The sequence below is a fragment of the Cervus elaphus genome, chromosome 11, assembly GCF_910594005.1.
Source record: "Cervus elaphus chromosome 11, mCerEla1.1, whole genome shotgun sequence".
Taxonomy (NCBI): Eukaryota; Metazoa; Chordata; class Mammalia; order Artiodactyla; family Cervidae; genus Cervus; species Cervus elaphus.
In genome coordinates, this window is record NC_057825.1 from 74,657,751 (window position 1) to 74,680,679 (window position 22,929).

The window sequence follows — 22,929 nt, forward strand, 5'->3', positions numbered from 1 at the left end:
GAATGAATGGATAATGAACTTAAGAACGAGAATGTATACGAACCAGAGCAATCTTTCTTTGGGTTAATTATAATTACTTCTATATGAAGTGTCTAAAGTTCTAAAGAATTTCCTAGTTTGTATTAAAATGCACTTCAAAAAAACCATGAAAACATAAATTTAGTTGACAGACTACAGTGGGATTCAGAAAAAGACACAGGGAATATAGACTTAGGTGCAGTTTCATGCTGGTGATTTTTCTTTTTTTAAAATGTAAGCCACTAATTTTTTTAAGGAAAAAATTTAAACCAAAAGTTGCATATGAATATTACACACAAACTGAAACATAAGTGACTTTTAGCACAGTGTATACATGCTTACATAAACTCAAATATTTACACATTTAAAACAATTTCCATTTAACATAAGAAATTTCTGAAATACATAAAAGCAGTAATACTTTCTATAAAACTACAATTAAAACATCAATTTCCTACAAGCATATAAAACATCAAGTGCTTTCTTGGAGTTTCAAGTTACCTCTTTAAAACAAGATCTTGCTTGCATATATATAGTCTTTCTCCAATAATCAGTATGAACTCTTTATTTCCCCAAGAGGTTTATTTTGCAGGTACATTATAAGTTCAAGAAAACGGACCCAACAATTATGCAATGTAATTATGTCATAACAACTTAATTGCACATAATGCGTTAAAGTAGGTTTGGATGACGTTCTCAAACACTTTGGTATATGTTCTTCAGGGACTTCTATAAGAAATGACAGGAATTATAAGTCCCTTCAATCCCCATTTTGCTTTAAAATGGACAAGTCTTTGGTTAAAGTGTCTACATTTTGGGTATTTATTATTAATTAAAATGGTCCCCAAACCAATAAATGGTGCTACTGTATTATTAGTTCACAAGACTTCATTTAACTTGCTTCTGATGCAGGAGGCTACAGATACTCATTTATTGTAACATGTCATTGATAGTTTCAATCTTTCACTTATAAGCAGAGAAATCAATAGGTTTAGTCAGTATTTCTCTGTTCATTTTCTGTTACAACCTAAACTATACAGTAATTTTCTGTAACTAGAGAGATACTGTTCCACAGTATATGTGATTATGATTGAAAAGATGTACAGAATTAAATTTAGAATTAGCTTACTTGGAATAAGTCAATATTAGACTGTTCAGTAATTCTGCATTAACTATAGTAGGTTGCCAGGTAATGCTTATTTAAAAACCCCAAACCATTCCATTTACAAGAGAAATTGTTGCAAATGTATAAAACAGCAGATATACAAGGAGAACACCAAACATACTTTATTAGCACAAAAAAGCAGCTGTAACAAGGCACGGCAAGCAGAAACAGACACCAGCAGTCCGAGGGTTAGTGTCGCATACACACACAGCTTTCCTGTTTTGTGGCCTTGGCGACAGCCATTGGGATGTAAAATAACCTTCTGTAGCAGCAGGTAAGGAAACTAGGGAGCACTCACCAGTGGTACAGAGCACGTCAACAGAAAGACACGAGAACGGATTTGACTACTTTAGTGCAAAATGTCTAAGACAGACTGTAAATTCGGTTCAATACTAAGAAGCAAACACTAGAACTTGGTATTACGTCCAAAATAGTTCACTCAAGTAGTACTGCATACTATTCTAAGTGACAAAAAGGAGCTAAGTAAAGTTATTTACAGATACAATGGTTGTACAGTACCTTTTAAATCAGCAATTTAGGTTTCAGATTTTCCATTAAAAATTAAGTGCACTGAAATTCTATAACTTGTACTTAAGCAATTCAGCTATAAGAGTTTACAACAAAGAGATAAATACTGCCATCCAAATTATGAGTTACAGTTTAACAATAATCTCAATGACCAGCAACCACTGTAGTTAGTATCATCTGACTTGTCTGGGTATCGTCTCATCTCACTTTCTTCATGGTTCACAAACTCATCATGGGCATAGAAAAAGATCCAACTTTAACGAACCAGCAACTCGACTGCACATGTCAACTTAAAAAAATCACACGCAGGCCTACCTTGCAGCAGCTATTTCCAATGCGTTTTAAGTTAAAGCACTCATAAAAAAATGAATACGTAAGGCCTTAAATAAAATTCTACTACAACTTTTTATAAGTCTGAAATTTTAAGAACTACTACTTAGAAAACCTGGTTTACTTAACAGTACCTTTTGCAGAAGAGAAAAGGAGACTGACTATAAACTATATCAACACTTACATGAACTGCACTATGCCCTTGTGGCCAGAAAATTGCATTTTTTTTTTTCTAAAAGGAAGGCAGTCTTTATTTTTTTGGACTTCCAAACTTGACTTATAGTAACTATAAACATCACTACTTTTGGAAGGTTATAGAAAAATTCTTAGAAAAAATAATAATTTCAAACATTAGTCATACCATTGAAATACTCATTCAATATTAATAATTTGTTCTTCAGTAAGAAATAGAATTCTTCATAGCAAATGCCCCAGAGTTGCTTCACTCAGTTACAACAGCCATTAAAAACCAAACTGTCAGCTAAATCGGCAGAATGTCTTTGTAGCCTTCCTGAACCTGTAGCTCTACCCCCCTGTTGTCTCAATAGGCACCACATTTACTGAGTCAAAGTAACAGCAGATTGCCCCTGACAGATACTAACACTAAGCTTACATACTGACTGAAAGGCCTAACACTGATATGTGTGCTTGCTATAGGTATACTGCCTGGTGCACATAAAAGCAGATCTAGTTAATGCCCTTGGGGGACAGGAGGGTTTACTTTGCTTTGACTGGTTCTCGTTCTAGCCAGCGAACTCTAACCTTCTGTTTATAATGATACTCTTTTAAAAAATCCTGTAACATCGATGGTAGAGGGAGCCCGTCAATTCCATCGTACGTCGTGCACCTGCAGATGACCGCACGGCAGATGTACTGCAGGCTAAAAGGGAAAGTCCTGTTCAGGGATATTGTAAGCAATGGTTCAAAAAACATGCAAGAGCTGGGGTCTTTGTAATGTTCCAAAAGTCCTGTTACAGTGGAGGAGTGAAACACACATGGGTCATGGGCATCGAAACTAAAGTTGTGATTCCACTGTTCAATTCGGGCATGCAGGGACCTGTTGTAGCGACGGAAGCTCACAGAGAAGAGGTAGTCCTCTTGTGCAGAGTCCCTGAGCAAAAATGTACCTTCAGGTTTCCCTTCCAGAAGGGCTTCTGCTTCGTAGCGGTCCATCACTCCCCAGTAACAGGGATTACCTGTGATCTGGAGCAAGTCTGGCACGAGGCAGTGTATGTAATCAATCTGCGTGTGGACCTTCCAGGCTCCCTGTCTGCTAACGTGGGCATGGCTGTCTCCAGATACCTGACGTTGCTTCTGCCTCCGTGACTGCAAACACAGCGTGGTTGTGTCCTCTTCTGAGTCACAATTAGCTTGTGGAATTGCAGAACTGTCCCCATTTATTTCAGTCATTCCAGGAGCTAACTTTGGTCCCAGTTTATATAACGGGTTAACCTGTGCAGTGGCTTCGAATGTATGTATTTGTGCGTTGGGAGGGGGGTCTACCCCTTCTTCAATACTAAGCCGCCTTCTCTCTCGAAGCCGATCTTCTTCATCTTCTGTAGAAACCAAGGATGGATCAAATGTATCAAAAAATGTTGAATGTGGGCTCACAGGGGCCGTATGCTGCTTAATCAAATGCCATTTTTGGGCCAAATCTGAGCCAGCAGGAAAAGGGCATTTCTCAAGCATTAATTCAGAAAGATGTATTTTTCTTTTATTAGAAAATAGGGGCTTTGACTGCTTGTTGTAAGTTCTCATGGGAAAACACAAGCCCACAGTATCCTGCAACCTCTGTCTCAGAGAGCGACTCCCTACAGTCCTGCTGGACACACTGTCCATGTCGTGCATGGAGCTGACGCCGTACCGCCGCTCTCTCCTCTGAAGTCCACTTCGAGTTCTACCAAACTTTTTATCCGTATCCAGTGAACTCTGTGTCTTTGTAGAACAGGAATGTTTCTTCTTCCCACCCCAAGGAGCATGTCGAGAGTAGGAATCTCTTCTTGCAAGTCTTGTTCCTGGGGTGACACACGAGTCATTATCCTTTTCAATGCTTATTTCAACAATCTGAGGAATTTCAGTGGCACAGTTTTGGTTTCTCCTTGAAGAATTCTTTGAAGGGCTTAACCCTAGTTGTAAGGCAACATTTTCTCTCAAGGGACTGCTTTGCTGCTGAGGAGCTGAGTCTGCTAAACTGATGTTTTTCTCTTTGACAGACAAACATCTGTTGGAGTTCATATCCACATTTTCACTACGGCTTCCTCCCTCGTGACCGAAGAGATTCTGACACCTGTACTTGAAGTTATTCCACATTTTCCCCACTTTATCCATTGATTATAAGACCTAAAGACAAAAAATAGAAAAAGAAGAAAAATTAATCAAAGGAGTGTGTGAAAACAAAAAAGGCAGTAAGTACCCACCCCTCTATTTCTTATCAGAAATATCAGTGGTTCTGGTCAGAAATTTACATCACCCCATTATGGCAATGAGGTTTGGCACCTGTAGGGTTATGAGACCCTACTGTGGCACCGTTACCCAAGCTAGTCCTCACTTTCTACCTCCCTTCAAACAGAATACAGAGGAAAGGAAACAAACCCTTTGAATTAAACTCTGGTGGCTTTTTCATATGTGTTGTTGTTGGTAATCATTATGCTGTGTCCAACACTTTGCAACCCCATGGACTGTAGGCCACCAGGCTCCCCTGTCCATGGGATTTCCCAGGAAAGAAGTGGGAGTGGGTTGCCATTTCCTTCTCCAGGGGATCTTCCGGATCTGTGGGATCTCCAGGAATCAAACCTGTATCTCCTGCATTGCAAATGGATTCTTTACCACTGAGTCATCAGGTCATTATGACACTGGTTTCTGTCTCCTTCCTTTGAATAATTTAGGTACTGCCTCAAGTATTATAAAGGGAAAATGTTTTGCATTGTTGAAACACATCTTCATTCAACTTCTTAAAAGTGATAATCAGGACCACATTTGTGTAATACATCAAAATTAGTTTTAAAAAAAACAAACCTTTAAGCAGTAATCTAATTTCACTTACCAACTAACTCTACTCCACTCATCTAGCAATCTAAGCCTTACATGTCAATCACTTGTAAAAATTCCTAATCTGTCCTCCTCACCCTATGATATAATTTTTTTCTGTGATTTTGAAGTAGTTTGAAAACAGGAAAAAAGAAAGATAATACAGTATTTAAATAGAAGGTAAGCGTCCAGATTCTTAATCCTGGAAAAACTTGGAAGTAACAGAGTAATAGGAAAAAAGTTATGATACTATAGTAATTAAAAAATAAAAACTATGCAGTTTGGGTTCTTTATTCTTGCTCCTTTAAAAAAAATCTAAAGTAGTTCATGGCACTTTACAAGTAAATTATTTTAAGACTATGACATTTATAGGCACACTGTCTCATTTAGTAACCTAAAAATCAACATCAGATGAAATAGAAAAGCCTAAACTTAAACTTCAACCAGTTTTATCACAATATGACAGCAGAATCTTTTTCTTCTTCTATTTTGCCATTTAATATTTATGGCACTTTTTCCCCTGACTTTTTTTTATTTATGTTCATTTACTATCTCATTGTGTACTATTCTGCACAGTTCAGAATCAGTATTGGAAAACTGAGTTTTAACAGTGATGAGTCATTAGAGCTGATCTTTCCATAACTGACTAAATCTCTTTGTCAGAAATACTTCCATTTTCAAGAAGCTGACTAGGAGCAAGATAAATAAACTTTCTCAAGAAGAATTATGTATCTTCCCTTTAGTTTCTTACAGAATGGGTCTTGAACTAACAGTGCTCTTGGAATAATGACAATGCCAACATAGATAATTTATGTCTCTCAAATCATAAAATGTACTGTTAGAGTCCTCTTTATTAAAAGCATACTGTTAAATACATAGAAATTTGCATGATAGGTGGTATATGTTCTAATAAAATGTTAGATGGGACTGTTAAATCTATTAAACTCTGTCAGAACATTTTGCTTCCTCCTCCTTGCAAAAAAAATCTTTTGTAAGCATTTTTTGAGTCTTACACCATTTGAACATGTTTTACCTTTTATCAGTTATTCTTTTTATATTAAGATTTCACTTATGGCCCTGTTATTTTTAGGACTAATTCCTGCTCCATTCTTGTTGACTCTAGAATTTGTAGATGTACTCTTCCAACATCCTGGCCCCTTTCAGCCTGGCTTCCTTCTCATTTCTTAAAGTTGCTTTTTATTTTTACCTAATTCATACATTTACAGTTTCAAAGGGCAAACACTACTACAAGGCTTATAACAAAAAGGAGTGCTGCCTGGTACACTCTCTCCATTCTTGATTCCCACTCCCAGGGGTCAAGGAAAGTTACTCTGAGTTTTGTTAAGCTGTTTCTGCTGCTATTTTCCTCACTGTTTCTAGATAATGTGTTCATAGCAGTTGATAACATTCTAGGATGGAAATAATTCACCATCAGAATTTTGAGGGCCTTATTCCACTATTCTAAAAGCTTCAATTTGGCTGTTGAAAAGTCTAATGTTATACCAGTTCCCAGTCTTCTGCATGTGACCTGTTTTTATTTCGTGAAACACTGCAGCTTCTTTATCCACACTTTATCCATAGTGTGGGACCTTTTTTACACTCATTGTGCCATGCCCTTTCAATTTCTTTTTACTCCCCCATCTTCCCTCCCTCCCTCCTGAAAGTTCATTAGACACTAGACCACTTAGATTCATCTTCTGATTATCATCTATCTCCTTTTTAAGACTGTCTTTCTTTTCATTTTCTACTGGTAGATCTCTTTGACATCGCCATCCAACAGTTCCAGTGCAGTTACAGTTCTTTGTATCACAGTTTTAATTCTCAAGACAAATTTTCCTGTTCTCTGAATGTTCTTTTTAATAGCTTCCTATTCCAGCTTCCTGGATATACTATCTCATTTCTCTAAGAATACAAAGTTTTAAAATGTTGTTTTCCTTTTTTCTTCTTTTAACATTTTAAATATTTTTATCTGTTTCTTCTACGTATATTGTTTTTTCTCCTTAAATCTTTAGATCTTTGTTTTTGACTTCAGAGGCTTTCTGTAAGTGTCTGATGATGCATCATCACTGACACGCTGATCAGAAGCTCTGTTCCCTGGCGGGCTGGGAAGCAGGGGGTGGATGGGGGGCAGGGGGGCGTTGCTTGCTGACTGGTTGGCTTTATTACAGGTGAGGAAACAGTGAGTTGGTTTTTTATTAGGGAAACCTCAAAAGTTACTATCTGTAAGCTTTGTCTCCTGGCTGTTCATCCCAGAAGGAAACGCTCCAGCCTCCTGTGTGGGGCATACACACCTGACTGCCATGTTCTGAATACAGGCAAGGCGAGTTGTGAGGTCTTAACCTCAATATTCTCACTTTCACTTAGTTCCTGTTTTTCAAAAGTGGCGCTTATTTCCAAAAGATATCCCAACTTTAGTTACGACTAACTTCTTAAACTCCTCCCAGCTCTGACCTCCAGTTTTATCCAAGGTAAAGGAACAGTCATTTCCAGGCTGCTCAGGGTGAAAGACGCACGGGAGACTGATAGACAGACTGCCCACCGTTCTGTTTTCAGCTCCATATCCCACCCTGACCACTGGAGGTAACTGGTTCCTCAAAGTTTTGAGCCAGGAGCATAAACTGGTTGCAGAAGCACTGAAGGGGCCTCTTAAATTATCTGTAGTGAAAGCAGTTTCTTTTTAATTTCATAGACTGATTCTTCTGTAAAATATAATAAAATTGCTTTTAAAATGAAATGTAAAAAAGACATGAAATGTAAGTGCCAAGTTTCTTACTAATTGAACAGACGTAAAGTTAAGTTGCTATAAAATATTTTAAATGCTTGTTTTTCATTTCTATACTTAACCTATCAAAAACTGGTAACTGTAGACTGACACCAGCTCACGGCCCCTGCTTTGAACAGCTCTGGTGCAGAACTGTGCTGCCTGGTACATGTGGTTACTGAGTCCTTGAAATGTGGTTAGTGCCACATATTGAAATAACAAGTTTGGATGTAACTGGTAAAATACTGTAGTAGAATTCATTTCATCTGCTTCTTTTTATTTTTTAAATGTGGCCACTAGAAAATTTTAAATTACATATATGGTCCAATTTATATTTCTACTGGACAACGCTCATCTAGAGCAGGGGTCAGTAGGCTATAGCTCAAGGAGGAAATCTGGCTTGTGGCCTGCTTCTGTACAGATTCAAGCTAAGAATGGTTTTTACATTTTTAAAGGGATTAAAAAAGACAAAAACAAAAAGCCCAGAAAGAACATTCAACAGAGATCATATGTAGCCTGCAAAGTCTAAAGTATTTTCTATCTGGCTCTTTACAGAAAACGTTTGTTGACCTTGGTCTAGTGTATGTAAGATAATAAGCCATGCCACTGCAGAAACTGTAAGAGTAATATTCAAAAAGTACAGAAATCTCTCATCTCCATGTTTATAAGATACATTTTGTAGCTATCTAAAGATACTTCTTTGACAAGCAAATTATACCTAAAAAAATAACCATTCATTTTAGAAAGCGACCAAACTTAAAACCACTTATTTTCATATATAGCTCTTTGTAAGCTGTATGAACAAGCTGCATGACAGGCCAGGTGACAGCAGGCAGTTTCCAACACTAAACCTCTGGTTCAGTTTCATAGACAGAGCATGAAATTTAGTGATCTCTCTATTCCTAATGCGGAAGGCTGCTGCTAGATTGCATTGTGACAAAATATCCTAACTTAAAAGACTAGCATGCTTCCAAACTCCTTGGCGACAGAAAATGGATTTTTTCTTGATGTGGGGAATGCTATGTGGGTGGCTGTAATAGTGGAAAGAAAATCCCAATAGTGATTCATAGAAGAGTCCATGTAAGAATCAGGAAGACATACCAACTATCTTAATATTTACAATGTCAGTTTTGAGGTTCTTTTGTTTTTCTGGTTAAATTTTTGGAAATACAACTGAAACCATTTGAGAACTAAATTACAACTCTATTACTTTATGATTTCATATAAAGTTACACAGGGCTTTTTTATGAAAAAGTGTTAAATTTCAATTGTATTGATTCTAGATTGAAATCATCCATTAACAATCTTTCACGTTTCTACACCTGCAGAGTTATCTTTAAACCTATCCAAAGCAAATTTCTAAAAAGTCATTCCTTCCCTGAAGGACAATGATAATTAAATTGATTTTATAGTACTGTAGTAAGTTAAACAGCTTTTATTGAAAAGTGATAATTAACAGGATAAGCTATAAATCAGAATTATGAAAAATGAGAGGTCAAATTCCATTACTAGAAAATTTACATATATTAACAAAGTAAAGACTGTAGTCAATGGCCCTCTTAATGCCAAGTAGTATCTATTACAAAATTTCCACAAAACAAAGTCATTGAAATAGTTCCCAGCAGTTCATTCCAGTGGAACTTAATCCATACTTTATCAGAAATAAATTAAATTCAACAAATTTTAAGACTAAATGGCATGCCACAGTGGGCAAAGAGGAAACATGTGACCCAACTAAACCTCTCCTCTACTGTTTAATCTATGTAGACTACTAACCATAATACCTTTTCAATAGAAAGCTCTTCAGTTACAGTACAAAAACTGGGACACATGGACTGAGGCTAAAGTATTTCTGTGTCAAAGTCAAGTACAAGATGCAGTTTAGGAGATTCCATTTTTGATTGATACTTTGGTGACATTTCAATAACTTAAAAAAAAAATACAGTGTTTAATATTAAAGACTGATCCAGAAATCCAGAGAAGCATGGCTGTCATAGCTCTAGTCCCTTAAAAGAATCTGAGAACCACTGGGGTTTTTTAGAAAATTATTTTTAAATATTTTTAACATACGTTATTGTCTGTGACATGATCTACATTATCCAACTGTATGCCTATATGTCTTTTACACTGTTATTTAATATTATATTAGACCATATAAAACTGCTGTTTTGTGGGTAATAAATGGTCGTATAATTCAGTTACAGTATTATACTATACACACTATGTTAATATAGTAGAGCATGTACATGTGGAATCCACTGACCTACTATACTCAGACTTCTTCCCATCAGCTGAGTTTTACTGAGTTCTAGATCTGTTCATGTCATTTATACTTATTATTGTAATTAGGTGATTTAATTGTTAATTAACCTAACAAAATGTGGGGGAATGAGAAGACTGATTGAATAACTTTTGATATACTCGATAAAAGTGAGATACTTCTGTTGCTGAATTAGGTATAGGCAAGAAAATAGTTTCAAAAATTAGAAAAAATACTACAAAAATATACAAGGATTCTAAGATTAGAATGCATCAGAAAAGTCTAAACTCCTGTTCTATTTAGAAAACCCAAACTATAAGTCTTAAATGATAAGAGTATAGTTTCTAAAAGATAAACAATATGGAACTGGCAACTAATGGACCTACTCCCAAAGAAAAGGCCTTTGTCCCTTAATAAAAAGACTGACAAATGAACATGGAGTCATGTTCTGAGAGTAAAATACTTAAGGCATGCATCCCTTTTAATGATTTCTTGCTTTAATAGACTTTGTAGACTACTGGTACTGACAGAATCAAAGGAAAGGTCTTCCTTAATAACCAGTTAATTAATTTTATAGTCATGCCACGTGGGAGTGGTACAAAGTCCTAATGTTAACAGGGAGTCATGAGCTAGATTCAGGGGTGGTAAGGAAGACTTCTCTCTGAGGAGGTGATATTTCAAAATTCTGTCAGGAAGGATGAGTAAGAATGAATGGTGTTCAACACTGTTGTAGAATACTAGGACAGTGTTGTACAGGCAGAGGAAGCAGCATCTGCAAAGGTCGTGAGGCAGGAAGGAGCATGGCATGAACAGTGGCTGAAGTTGACAGAGACGAGCAAGTGGAGGGAATGAGGGGTGAAGCACAAGAGGCAGGGCTGTGACCCATGGAGAGAGGACAGGGAAGGACGCTGGTGCTGCACAAAGGCCACCTCAGAGGCCAGGCAAGGACTCCACGAGGCTGCTAACAGTGGAGACACAGATGTGAAACGATTAAAAGTCAAACCTACAAGATTAATGATTGCCTTGAAATGGTGAAAGAGGAAGAAAAAGGTGTCCAAAATGAGTTTCTCGCTTGGGTAAATGGGTGGAAAGAAATGCTATTTCAGAGATAGAAAACTCAGTAGGATAGAGCAGTTTTGGCACATGAGAGGTTGAAGAGAGTTAATAAACTCAGTTTAGGAAACATTGCAGTTGAGGCTGTCACTGAGACATCCTAGTGAAACCTCATCAGTCCATGAGTGTATATCCATATGATGGAACTAGACAAGCAAGAGTGATAACCCACTTGCATCTATACCTATGAAGCTCAAAGGCAATGCTTAGAGAACGGTATGATATGTAAGATAGATATATTATGAATCAATTTATCTGTTAAAGTCCAAAATATGTTGTTGAGATAGGCATACACACTAGTAGTAAGAATATAAAAAGCAGGTAAATGGTTACGTTTGTGGGGAGGGGGTACAGAGTTAGTGAGAAGCACTTAGGGCATTTCTAAAGCACTATTAATTTTCTGTTTCTTTGGTTGGGTAATGGCTAGATGGTTTTTATTTATTAAATATTTTTTAGACTTCACTTACAATTTTACAATCTTTCCTGTACACAGTACACTGCACAATAACAGTTTCAAAATTATACAGCCACATTTTGACCACAATGGGAATTAATAAACACTATTTAAAAAGCCATTAGGAAAATAAAAGGCTCTCATAACTCTTTGGTAGAAGAATTAAAAACTGAAAATTACAGATGATTTAGACAATAGCATGTTAACATTTGGGAGATTTTTTTTTCTATATGCAATTTGGTGATTTATCAAAATGTTCCATTAAAGGATGGAACTGATATTAAAATGGGACAAAGCTAGCACTCAGAAGAAAACCACTGGCTTGTTCCCTTTTAAGTGCAATGTGTGAAACAACACTGACAAAAAGAACCCAGAGCAAAGGTGTATTCACAGGCCCGCTGTGAATGTCCTGGTGTCTCTATTCTACACCTACCTACTGTGAAAGTCGTAACTTTCTGTAGGCGTGCATACCACTCAGAAACATTCTGATATTATTATAACTAATGGATCTATTGACAGATCAACAGATAAATCAAACTTCTAGAAAATTCTTTTCTAGAATACTACTTTCAAATATAAGATCAATTAAGAATATGTTTGGATATACATTACCAAATGTAAAATAGATGACCAGTGCAAGTTCGATGCATGAAGCAGGGCACCCAAAGCCAGTGCTCTGGGACAACCTAGAGGGATGGGGTGAGGAGGGAGGTGGTAGGGGGGGTGAGGATGGGGCGGGGGGTGGGGGATGACACATGTATACCTATGGCCAATTCATGCTGATGTATGGCAAAAACCATCACAATATTGTAAAGTAACTGTCTCCCAATTAAAATAAATAAATTTTTTTTTAAATTTTTTTATTAGTTGGAGGCTAATTACTTCACAACATTTCAGTGGGTTTTGTCATACATTGATATGAATCAGCCATAGATTTACACGTATTCCCCATCCCGATCCCCCCTCCCACCTCCCTCTCCATCCGATTCCTCTGAAAGATGGTAACGATAACCCTATATGCAAAACAGAAAAAGAGACACAGAAATACAGAACAGACTTTTGATCTCTGTGGGAGAAGGTGAGGGTGGGATGTTTCAAAAGAACAGCATGTATACTATCTATGGTGAAATAGATCACCAGCCCAGGTGGGATGCATGAGACAAGTGCTCGGGCCTGGTGCACTGGGAATAAATAAATTTTTAATAAAAGACTATATTTGGAACCACATGCTGAATTTCAAGGGATGAAGCTTAGTAATTTCTTGTATTTTTTTCTGCATATTAAGGTAAATACAATAGCACATCTTAAAAAAGAAAAAATGGACATTAAATCAAATTAAGAGTCATAGTATTATATAGACTGCCTTAATAAATCCCCCAAAAGACAACTTAAGAGCTATTTATTTTTCTGATTAAAAAAAAAAGTATCTAAAATTTGCATGTTTCTTAAATTTTACTCACACAATTATAATTTCCAGTGTCATACAAGAGAGTGCTCCAAACCATCAAAATCCCAGATTCTTAAACACAGAGTACTTGTAGTGATTCTGCCTGCACTTTGTGTAGGACAACACAGTGCAAAGGGCACCGGCATAAGACAGTCAACTGAGGGGCGAGGGGGGAGGAGGCTGAGTAAGAACAGTCCTTCACATTTCTGAACCTCAGTGTCCCTCTTGGAGAAATGTGTCTACCCCATGCGCTGGATGTGAGGATTAGAAACCATATCTATAAAGCCTTTGGTTCATGGGAGACACTCAAAAGACAGTGGCTGTTACCAGTACTATCTAGCATGAACCTTTAGCTTTCCTTTCTTCTTAAAATAATTCTCCCTTTCAGTTCTTCTAGGTCATGCCACAAATGTCAGTATTTTCCTATGTACAAAATCTGCCCGACTGAAAGTTCTATCATTAATCATTTAAAATTCTATATTATTTCCTAAGAAATATTACAGGGATTTCAGTATTCCTTAGCAGTTGAAGCCATAGCTCATCTACAACCTAAACTAAGCATAGCTAATCTGTACAGTACTGGGCAAGGTCCGGGAACATAGTCCTCATTCTTTTTTTTTTTATTCAAAATTTCTTCTTAGTTTATAACACTGCCATAATTTAAATTCTACCATATATATACCGCACACTAGGGAGGCATAAAATCCTAGTAAGTTATGCTTCATTTTCTATGGATAAAGTATCTTATGTAATATACTAACAAACATACTATTCATTGAAATGTTTCTTATCTGGCCAGCATTATTGGCAGACTGTGGTAGAACACAAAGAACATGTGCTTTCACTTCAGAAAGCCTTAAAAGCAAATTCAAGCACTCACCAGCTGTGAAATCTAAGTCTCAGCCTTTCTATCTAAAAATAGAAATAACTACCCCTCTCTTACAAGGGTTTTTAAGAGGATAACATGACATAAAGGTAAGTATAGCCGAGTATGTATAACAAGAGCTCAGAGAAGGTAGCTTCTGTTATACAATCTACAGGGCAGCAGAAAGTACCTGCTGGTGATAGCAGCAAAATGCAAAATTGTTTTTACTCAGCATCAAAACAGGATACAATCAGTTGCTGTTTAGTTGCTAAGTCATGTCCAACTCTTTTGCGACCTCATGGACTGTAGCCCGCCAGGCTCCCTCTGTCCATGGGATTTCTCAGGCAAGGATACTGGAATGGGTCGTCATTTCCTTCTCCAGGGCATCTTCCTGACCCAGGGATCGAATCTGGGTCTCCTGCACTGGCAGGCAGGTTATTTACCACTAAGCCACCAAGGAAGTCCAATGTGATCAGTACCTTCTCAGAAATGCCTGTAACATTTCCTAGAGTACAGGGCCAGCCCCTTACCCCCAACACACATACACAAATCTCCCTTAATACCAAAAAGTAAACTAGAAACAAATATCTACAAAGGAAAACAGCTCTCAGTTGAGGAACTTAGTGGATCAAGCGACTACACTGGTTAGCCTTCATTGCTGATTGGGGCCTGTTTAACAATGAGCTCACTGCAGTCCTGCTAATAATTTACAAAGAATATTTAGTTACCAATGGTGAGTGAGCAATTGTCATCTGGAGCATTCCTTCTCGAGGAAGGATAACCATTTTGTAACTCCAGGAGTTTAGTGTCACAAGAAATACAAAGATTCCAAGGACTAAAATAAAATGATTTTTTTAATAACACTTTCCTTCTATTATCACTATTATACAAACTAAAGGATACTACTTCCTTCTATACCAAATTATAGGCCTGAAGATAATCCATGGTCTTCAAATAATTTGACAGCTTGTAATGAATGAGTAAAATAAAGGAAGAAGCCCCATAAACAGGACAACTTCTTTGGTTTTTTATCTAGATCCTTAAATTGGCCTAAGTAAAAGAAATTTTAAACATCTTGAAATGAGTCTATTCTTTAGAAAGATATTTGGGAGCAATACTGGGAGAAGTAAAGACAAAAAGGATACCTTTTAACCGTTTAAGAAAACTAATTTCAAGAGAAGCACTCTGACCAAAATTATAGACTAGAAACTCTACGTAATAATATACCCCACTTTTATGTATTACCATGTTACATACAATTTTTTTAAAATAGGACAATCAAAAAATCTTTAGTTTGCTAACAACTGAAATAAAACCTCACCTAACAAAAGATTAAAAACAAGTAATCTGAAAAGACGATAAAAATATATATTCATTTTAACGTTTACTGATACTACATGCAGAAGTGCACAGCAATTTGGAAACTGCAAATGAAAAAAGGATGGCGGGGCAGAAAAGTTTAAAGAAAAGTGCTTTGAGGAAGTAAGCTGACCAGAGCAAGAGACTAAACAACCTTAGAAAGCATAACAGCCTGGGGTCAGAAACTACATGGATACACACTGTTAAGACATTTAAAAAGGAACAAACAGATATAAAACATGAAAAATTTTAAGCCAATAAATTTAAAAGGGTTTTAGAAAGGCTAGATTTTTAGAAAAATATAAAATTTCAAAACTGACTCAAGAAAAAATAAAAAACACCAAGCCCATAACTCTAAAAGATTTTGAATCTGTAATGAAAAATCTTTGCATAAGGAAAGCACCAATGCAGGCAAGTGTTCCAGGCAGAAATCAATCTAACAACTATGATTTCTAAATCACTGGTGGCCAGAGCAAGAGATTAGGGTTAAAAGAGAAGTGAAAAAAAAAAAAGAAAAAGAAAAAAAAAAAAGAGAAGTGAAAGCCACCACAATAAAGCAAGAAAAAGAAATGTTAATTGATTGGGCAGGAAGAAATAAAACTGCCCATTTTCAGATGACATGATTCTCCACATAGAAAAACCTAAGGAACCCTAAAAAAAAAAAAAAAAAAAGGAAAAGAAAACCCAGCAGGGTTGCAGGAGACAAGATCTATATGCTAAAAATAAACACATGGAAACTGAAGAGTGCAACAATGAACATGACCTTAAAGGGCTGGTAGGTCATTTCTTTACTCTTTAGGCAAAGCCCTAACTTTTGTATGCTTTGGAAGTATGAGATTCAAATTGCAAGGAGAGAAATACAGACATCCTAGAGTTACCACTGCCTTTACACTTCCCCTAGGGAAGGGTGAACTGGAAAAATGTGGTCTATAGACCACCCGAGAGCCCTGTCAGGACCCCTGTTTTCCATTGCCCTGGCCCAGGTTCAGTCTTCATCATCATTTGCATACACTACTTGAAACAGCTGCTTAAGTAATGCATCTTCCTTCACTCTCATGCCCCTCTAGAACATCTATCTGCCTTAAGGCTGATCCCAAGATTTCAAGCAGTGAAGAAAAGTCAAGGGACTCTATGTCCAGCTCTTCCTCTACATTTTAAGATCTCAGCACAAAAGGAGCAACAAATCAACAGTTATCAGTATTATATGTAACCAGGTTACCAGATGGTTGTTGTAAGGATATAAAGAGTCTTTCTCCAGGAAGAATTCTGAGTGGTCACTTTTTAATCCTCAGGAAGACAAAAACAAAGAAACTCTTAGAAAAAATTAGTATTTCAAATAGTTAAAAATGTAAATAAACAACCAGAAGAAGGCTGTAAGGAGTCTTTCATGGGAGATGTTAAAGAGGATAAGCAACCCTCTGTCTCCAGCCAGCCCAGGGAGTCCTCTCTCTACAAGCAACTACATTAACTAACCTCAACGACCTGTGATTTTTTAAAATATCAGAACTTAAAATTTAAGTATAGCAATCTACAAATAGAGTCACGTTATTTAAAATCTACCAGTAGCAAGCACATCAGATACAATTCTGAGTCCTAATCATACTACCGTGCGATTAAAGTATAATCCCCCAATGTCCAACATGCTGAGCTATTCTAACAGTCTTGTACTCTAAGTAACTAGTCAGGTTTCAGTCAGGTGCTGATTTAATGTTCAATTTAAACACTAAAGGTTCGGGGTCAGCTGCAAAGCAACAACAAAACCGCTCATAATAGCAATACTACTCTGTCACAAACTTTCTCCATCCTGTCTTTCCTTACAAAAAGTTTCCCAGCACAGTTTAAGAGATATTTACTTGCTCTACATACAGCTTAAAAATTAGGGTTATTTTTATAGATAAAGTAAGTTTAGACTGTGTCAAAGATAAATTGAGCAATTTGAAGTACAGTTCATTCTCAATATTCTTTGATAATAAAGCAGTACTTTATTTAAAAAAATTCTTAGATATTCTGTCAGATTTGAAATGAATTAAGATTTACTATTTACTTAAACTATTCACATTTTAACTGTCTGAAGTAAAAATAGCAAGTAAAAATACTATTGCTTGCAGGTAATTCTGGAAAACCACTTATATGAGATAATTCTTGACCCTGTCAAATAATTGGCTAATTTTCACAATGAAATGTCACACTTTCCAGTTAAACACTTGGGTCTAACGTGTATGAACCATTCCACAATTGCTATTTCTAACTGGAATCACAAATACACACAGATCAAAATCTAATTTTTAAAAATCTCAATTATTATGCTGAAAGAGTTAAGAGAAATATCTAACCAACCACAGACATTTTCTAAATTCTCCCCTTTATCAAATAACTTCACCAGAAAGACACCTATGTGGTTTATATTATTTTGACTCCTGCAGATATAGTATTTTACTAGAATTAAAACTTAATATTATGCCCTTAACTTTTATTAAGAGTTTATAAAATAAATGGCCTTCTATTATCCTATGTCCTATAAAAATGGTATCAAAGACATCATTCCTCATATAAAGACCCATACAAAAAATTCCTCTGACTTTACTGCCAAGATTTCTCTCTTAAGAAAACTGATAGGCTTCCTTTAAGCAAACAATGAGAATCATGTAACTCACTGTTCCTCCTCTTTTCTGCTATTACTAACAGGAAACCTGAATGGAAGGCCTACAGACTTGGAGATTACCCCTCCCACTCCCTTGCATAAGTCAATTATCACCATAATAAGTGTCCAAGTGTAGATTTATTGTTAAATCATTTTTTTCCCTTAAGGAGATGGGAGTAAAAATAAAGTTAACAGATTTTCTTAAACTAGAAAACTCTATACTTCTGAATCTAAAATTTTGTAATTTTTCCAACGCAAAAGGAATTGATGAGCATTTCAATGAACTGTAAACAGACTCACCATAAATAAAAAAATAAACATAAGAGACCATCTAACCTATCAGAGAGATGGGAAAGTCACGTTATTTAAGATCTACCCGCAGCAAGCACATCAGATACAATTCTGAGTCTATTTCTATCTATTTAAACAATGCTGAAGAAAGAAACCAAAAGGAAATTATCAAAGTACTTAATGGCTGAATAATTTAAACTTTTAAATGTCAAAAAATGCCATAGACAAAATTAAAGGACAAATAGTATGCTACATAAAAAACTTTCAACATATGAGAAAGTATTAATACATTTATAAGAAAAAGATAAAGCACAACACCACAAATAGAAAACAAAAAAGGGTATGTCCAGAAAAAAATAATAAATCACAAAATCAGATAAAACACTTGACCAATAAATGTATGAAAAAAGGTCATTCTTAGAATTTACTAGACATCCAAATCAAAGTATAAGATTTTTTACTTATGAACTTGGCAAAGTTTTTTTTCTTTCTCTTACATTTTAATGGTAGTATCTAAATATGGTATTGAGAAGCTTGTATTCTTACATATTAACCTGAGAACATAAATCCACACGGCATTTCCAAGAAGGAAATTTTATGTTATCAAAACTTTAAAAAAGATGTGTATACTTTTTGACAAGGCTTCACAATTAGAAATATATTCCAAGAAAATAATCAGATAAAGACACAAAGGTTTATATACAAAGAAATATTCCTCATAGCCTAACTAATATTAGAAAAAATTGGGGAAAAACTGTATTGTTCAGTTAACAGAGGACTAGTTAAATAAATTGTAGTGCTTTCATTGACTGGGATAATAGACATTAAAACCATGTTTCTGGAGCATTGAGTGTTTTGGAAATGTTCATGATATAAAATAAATATGGTAATAAAATATCATTAGTATGTAAACTTACCTCAACACATAAATACAAACATTTTAATAAAAAGATTATGGATAGGAAATACCACTGTAGTTATTTTGGGCGGTTTTTAATTACTGTAACTTCATTTTTTTTCTTTCTTTTCTGTCTTTTCCAAGACAGAAACTTTCAAATGTAGTGTATTAATTACCTAGTTGGAAAAATGCTATTTCAAAAGGAAGTAGATCTTGAAAAACACCAATCTGACTTCATATTATAAAACCCAAATTATGTGTAAAATGAAGAAGAAATAAAGTATTTTTAAAAGCTTTTTAAAGAAAAGGTGGGGGAACAGTGAGTTAGAAAAGATACAAAGAAATGGGGGTTGAAGGGGCTGATAAACACAATCAGTAGAGAAAAGAATAACAAATAGAGAGCTCTCCATTAAAGCCAACCTGATTCTCAAACAGTATTTGGGATCAGCAGTAAATAACACCAGACTGGGAAGTAGGAAATATCCTTTGCCAAAGAGTACCGATAATAAGTAATATGCATTCTTTCGTGTATCATAATACTATTTATAGGATAACCAACAGAAATAGATCATGTGATGCAATACAACTTTAACACTTCTAGTACAGCTGAGCTTAGAAGATGAGTTTCCAGCAAGTAATAAAAAGAAGACTAAAGCAGTGGTAGGAATGGTGGGAATTCCATGTTATAAAAATATTAATAAAAAAAGCAGCATTCTGATGTGAATTCAACCCTACCACCTTAGAATCTTCAGTGAAACTCCAATCATCTCTATGCTAATAGACTATTTCTCCAATTATATTACCTTTATCATTACTGTAATATATTGTATCTTAAGGCAATTTCTAATTATAAGAGAAACACTCTATTGCCAAGGTTTTTTTCTTAACTCCATATGGTTATAAATGTTTTGCTATATACACAAAGAGCCATTCTGAGACAGAAAGCCATAAACATTTGGCATAGCAGCTTCAACTAAATGTTCCACTAAAGGAAAACATGAAACATTCAATTATACACTAGTAGATTACTTCAAATGTTATAAATCAAACAAATTAAATAGTTAATTCAGTAGCTTATAAAATTTAAGAATATAATGCTCCTTGGCAAGACATTATTGTACCACAATATTTATTCCAAGATGTTTTTCTTTGTGAAAGAATCGAAGTTCTTGTCCCTATTCTGCATCCTTCTATGTAAGGCATAGATTCTACTTTCTTATTTAATAGTATGGGAGAAGAACCTCAGCATCCTGGATGTAACTTATGAATTACATCTATTTAACTAGTCTCATCAGTTGAAATGAAGCTAATGGGGGGGGAACCTTATTTAAGGGGTGGGAGGTGGGAGGGAGGCTCAAGAGGGAGGGGACATATGTATACCTACGGCTGGTTCACGTTGATGTAAGGCAGAAACCTTCACAATATTGTAAAGCAATTATCCTCCAATTAAAAATAAATAAATTAAAACACTTATTTAAGAGTTTCTCAGGTATGCAGCAGTTAAGAGAAAATGTGCTCTCGCTGTTACTGTTATAATCAGTGATCTTATTTTCCAGGACCAGTTCTCACCTCCTTGAGTACAGCTGGATTTGTACCACACATTCCACCCACTTTTCAGTCCACTACGAGCCTAAAAAAAAATCTGTCTCATTTTGGCTATTTTCCTTCGCAACTCAAATTCACCATATCTAAAGTTAATTCAAGAACTTTCCCCAAAATAGGATATCAATCACATTTTTATGGAATTTCTCAGAAAATTTTTTATTTTGCTCTTCTTCCACTTGACACATTTATACTTATTGTTATCTAATTCGATAGATTTTTTTCCCTCCAGAATGGCTCTCAAATTTACCTTCTTCCCTGCACTTTCACTGCCAGTAACCCTGTCCAAATTTCTATTGCCACTTTCCTAGATTTCGGCAACACCTTAGTCTCTCTTCTTTTCCTGCCAGACTCATTTCCTTTCAGGAACATTCAACAGTCACACACACCTTCTCGCACCTCACTTTCACTCACTGCCATCCATAATCAGGCCCCATTTTATTCGAACTTACTTCTTACTCTAAAACACCTCCACTACTTTGTCCTTTACTATTCACTTCGATTTTTAATGTCTATATCAATTTCTGATTTCCCTAAAATTCAGAGCTAACACCACACTGTGTTCTTTTCTCCTCAGGTCCTTTCAGGCATGTCGATTTTATCTCTGTAACTGTACTAAAAGATTTAAGTGACAAGGAAGTCTGAGACTGCCTCTTGTAACTCAAAACACCTAGGGGAAGGATGGAAACTTACATCCAGACTTTCAGGGAAAAGACAAAATGTTAACAGAGCCAAGGTTCTCTATTCTATTCTGGTGCTTTGGTCTTGGTTCACATAACTGAATAAATCAACAGCTGGTCTGTGGTTGGCTAGAGAAGTATGGCTCACACTTTGCCAAACTGACCAATCAGCTGCAATGGGAAGGTATCTATGAGATTCTGTTTAAACCACTGGACATGTACTTTGATATTTATGTAATTTTGAAAGTTTAATCAGAATTTTAGTAAAATAATTTAATTGCTAATTGGGACTTTGTATCTAGTGGGATAGAGGTCAATATCCAGAATTTTCTAGGCATCAGACATGCTGTAGTTCTGGTGAGGGATGGTGGTGACGACTCCACAACAATGTGCATGTACTTACCGCAACGGAACAGTATACTTAAAAATGGTTAAAACGGTAACTCTTAGGTAAATTTTACTACAATTTTTAAAAATGGCATAATACAGAAAATATACAACCTTTTATTTTTCATTGTTCCTGACACTAGTCACTTTTATTTATTTTCTTTGTCAGAAACATAGGAATTCTATTACTCATGGCACATCAAGAAGCATATGATATATGGAATGGACAAACAAGGTTCCACTGTAGAGCACAGAGAAATATATCCAGTATCCTGGTAAGCCATAATAGAGAAGAATATATATAAAAGTGTACATGTATCTATGTGTAACCGAGTCATTTTGCTGCTCAGCAGAAATTAACACCACATTGTAAATCCACTATACTTCAGTAAAAATTTTTTAAATGAAGCACGATTCTTGTTTATATACAACCTTTCAAGTAACTCTGTGTTCTGTGTGGTCAATTTTGAGGCATTACTGAAAAGAAGCCATGCCCTCTACTATTGGCAGTGTCCACTTCCCTCTACAAAATGGCAAAAAAAGGGGAAAAAAAACAAAACTTAGGTCTAAGAAATCAGTGTCTATATAAGCAATTTCCCTTGTTCACATGGCTATTTAAGTACCATTGCCTGCTTTTGTCTCTGATAATTTTGCTATAATTTTCCTGAGTGCCTTTAGAAGTCCACAATCTGGTGGAGAAGACACATGAATTCTAATACAACCTAAATGCTAATTCGAGTGCTGCCCAGAACACAAGCACAATTAAGCCATCTCTAGCTGGGCAACTGTGGCACACGGCTAGCAGCGTTCCACACATGTTCTCCCTTTCTTCCATGATAATACGATTAGCTGGTACGGAGCCACCAAGAATAAAGACTACATTTCCAGATCTTCCCTGGGGCCAGTGAGATGTAAGCAGATACATAATTTGGCAGCTTTAGGGAAATTTTATGAGACAGCTCACGAATATCCTTAGTCCCTTTTTTTGTTCCTTTCCTTTGTACATGATAGTACATAAAATAGATTACCTCCATTTTGGATGGTGAGGACGAGGGTTAAATCTGAGAGATTCTGCCGCCCTGAGGGAGACATCTCTTCTCTAA

The 22,929-nt window shown here is 35.9% G+C and overlaps 1 protein-coding gene across 6 annotated transcripts in view; it reads right to left on the reverse strand.

Annotated features, from left to right (window-relative positions):
- Positions 1–215: 215 nt before the first annotated feature.
- The window catches only part of SOCS5 (suppressor of cytokine signaling 5), a 98,447-nt gene continuing 75,733 nt past the window's right edge, over positions 216–22,929 (reverse strand). For all 6 annotated transcript variants that reach the window (XM_043918090.1, XM_043918089.1, XM_043918088.1 and 3 more), the window contains one exon: positions 216–4,381. In XM_043918090.1, the coding sequence (XP_043774025.1) occupies positions 2,759–4,369 (1,611 nt within the window). In that variant the 5' untranslated portion in view covers positions 4,370–4,381 and the 3' untranslated portion in view covers positions 216–2,758. The remainder of the gene's footprint in view (positions 4,382–22,929) is intronic.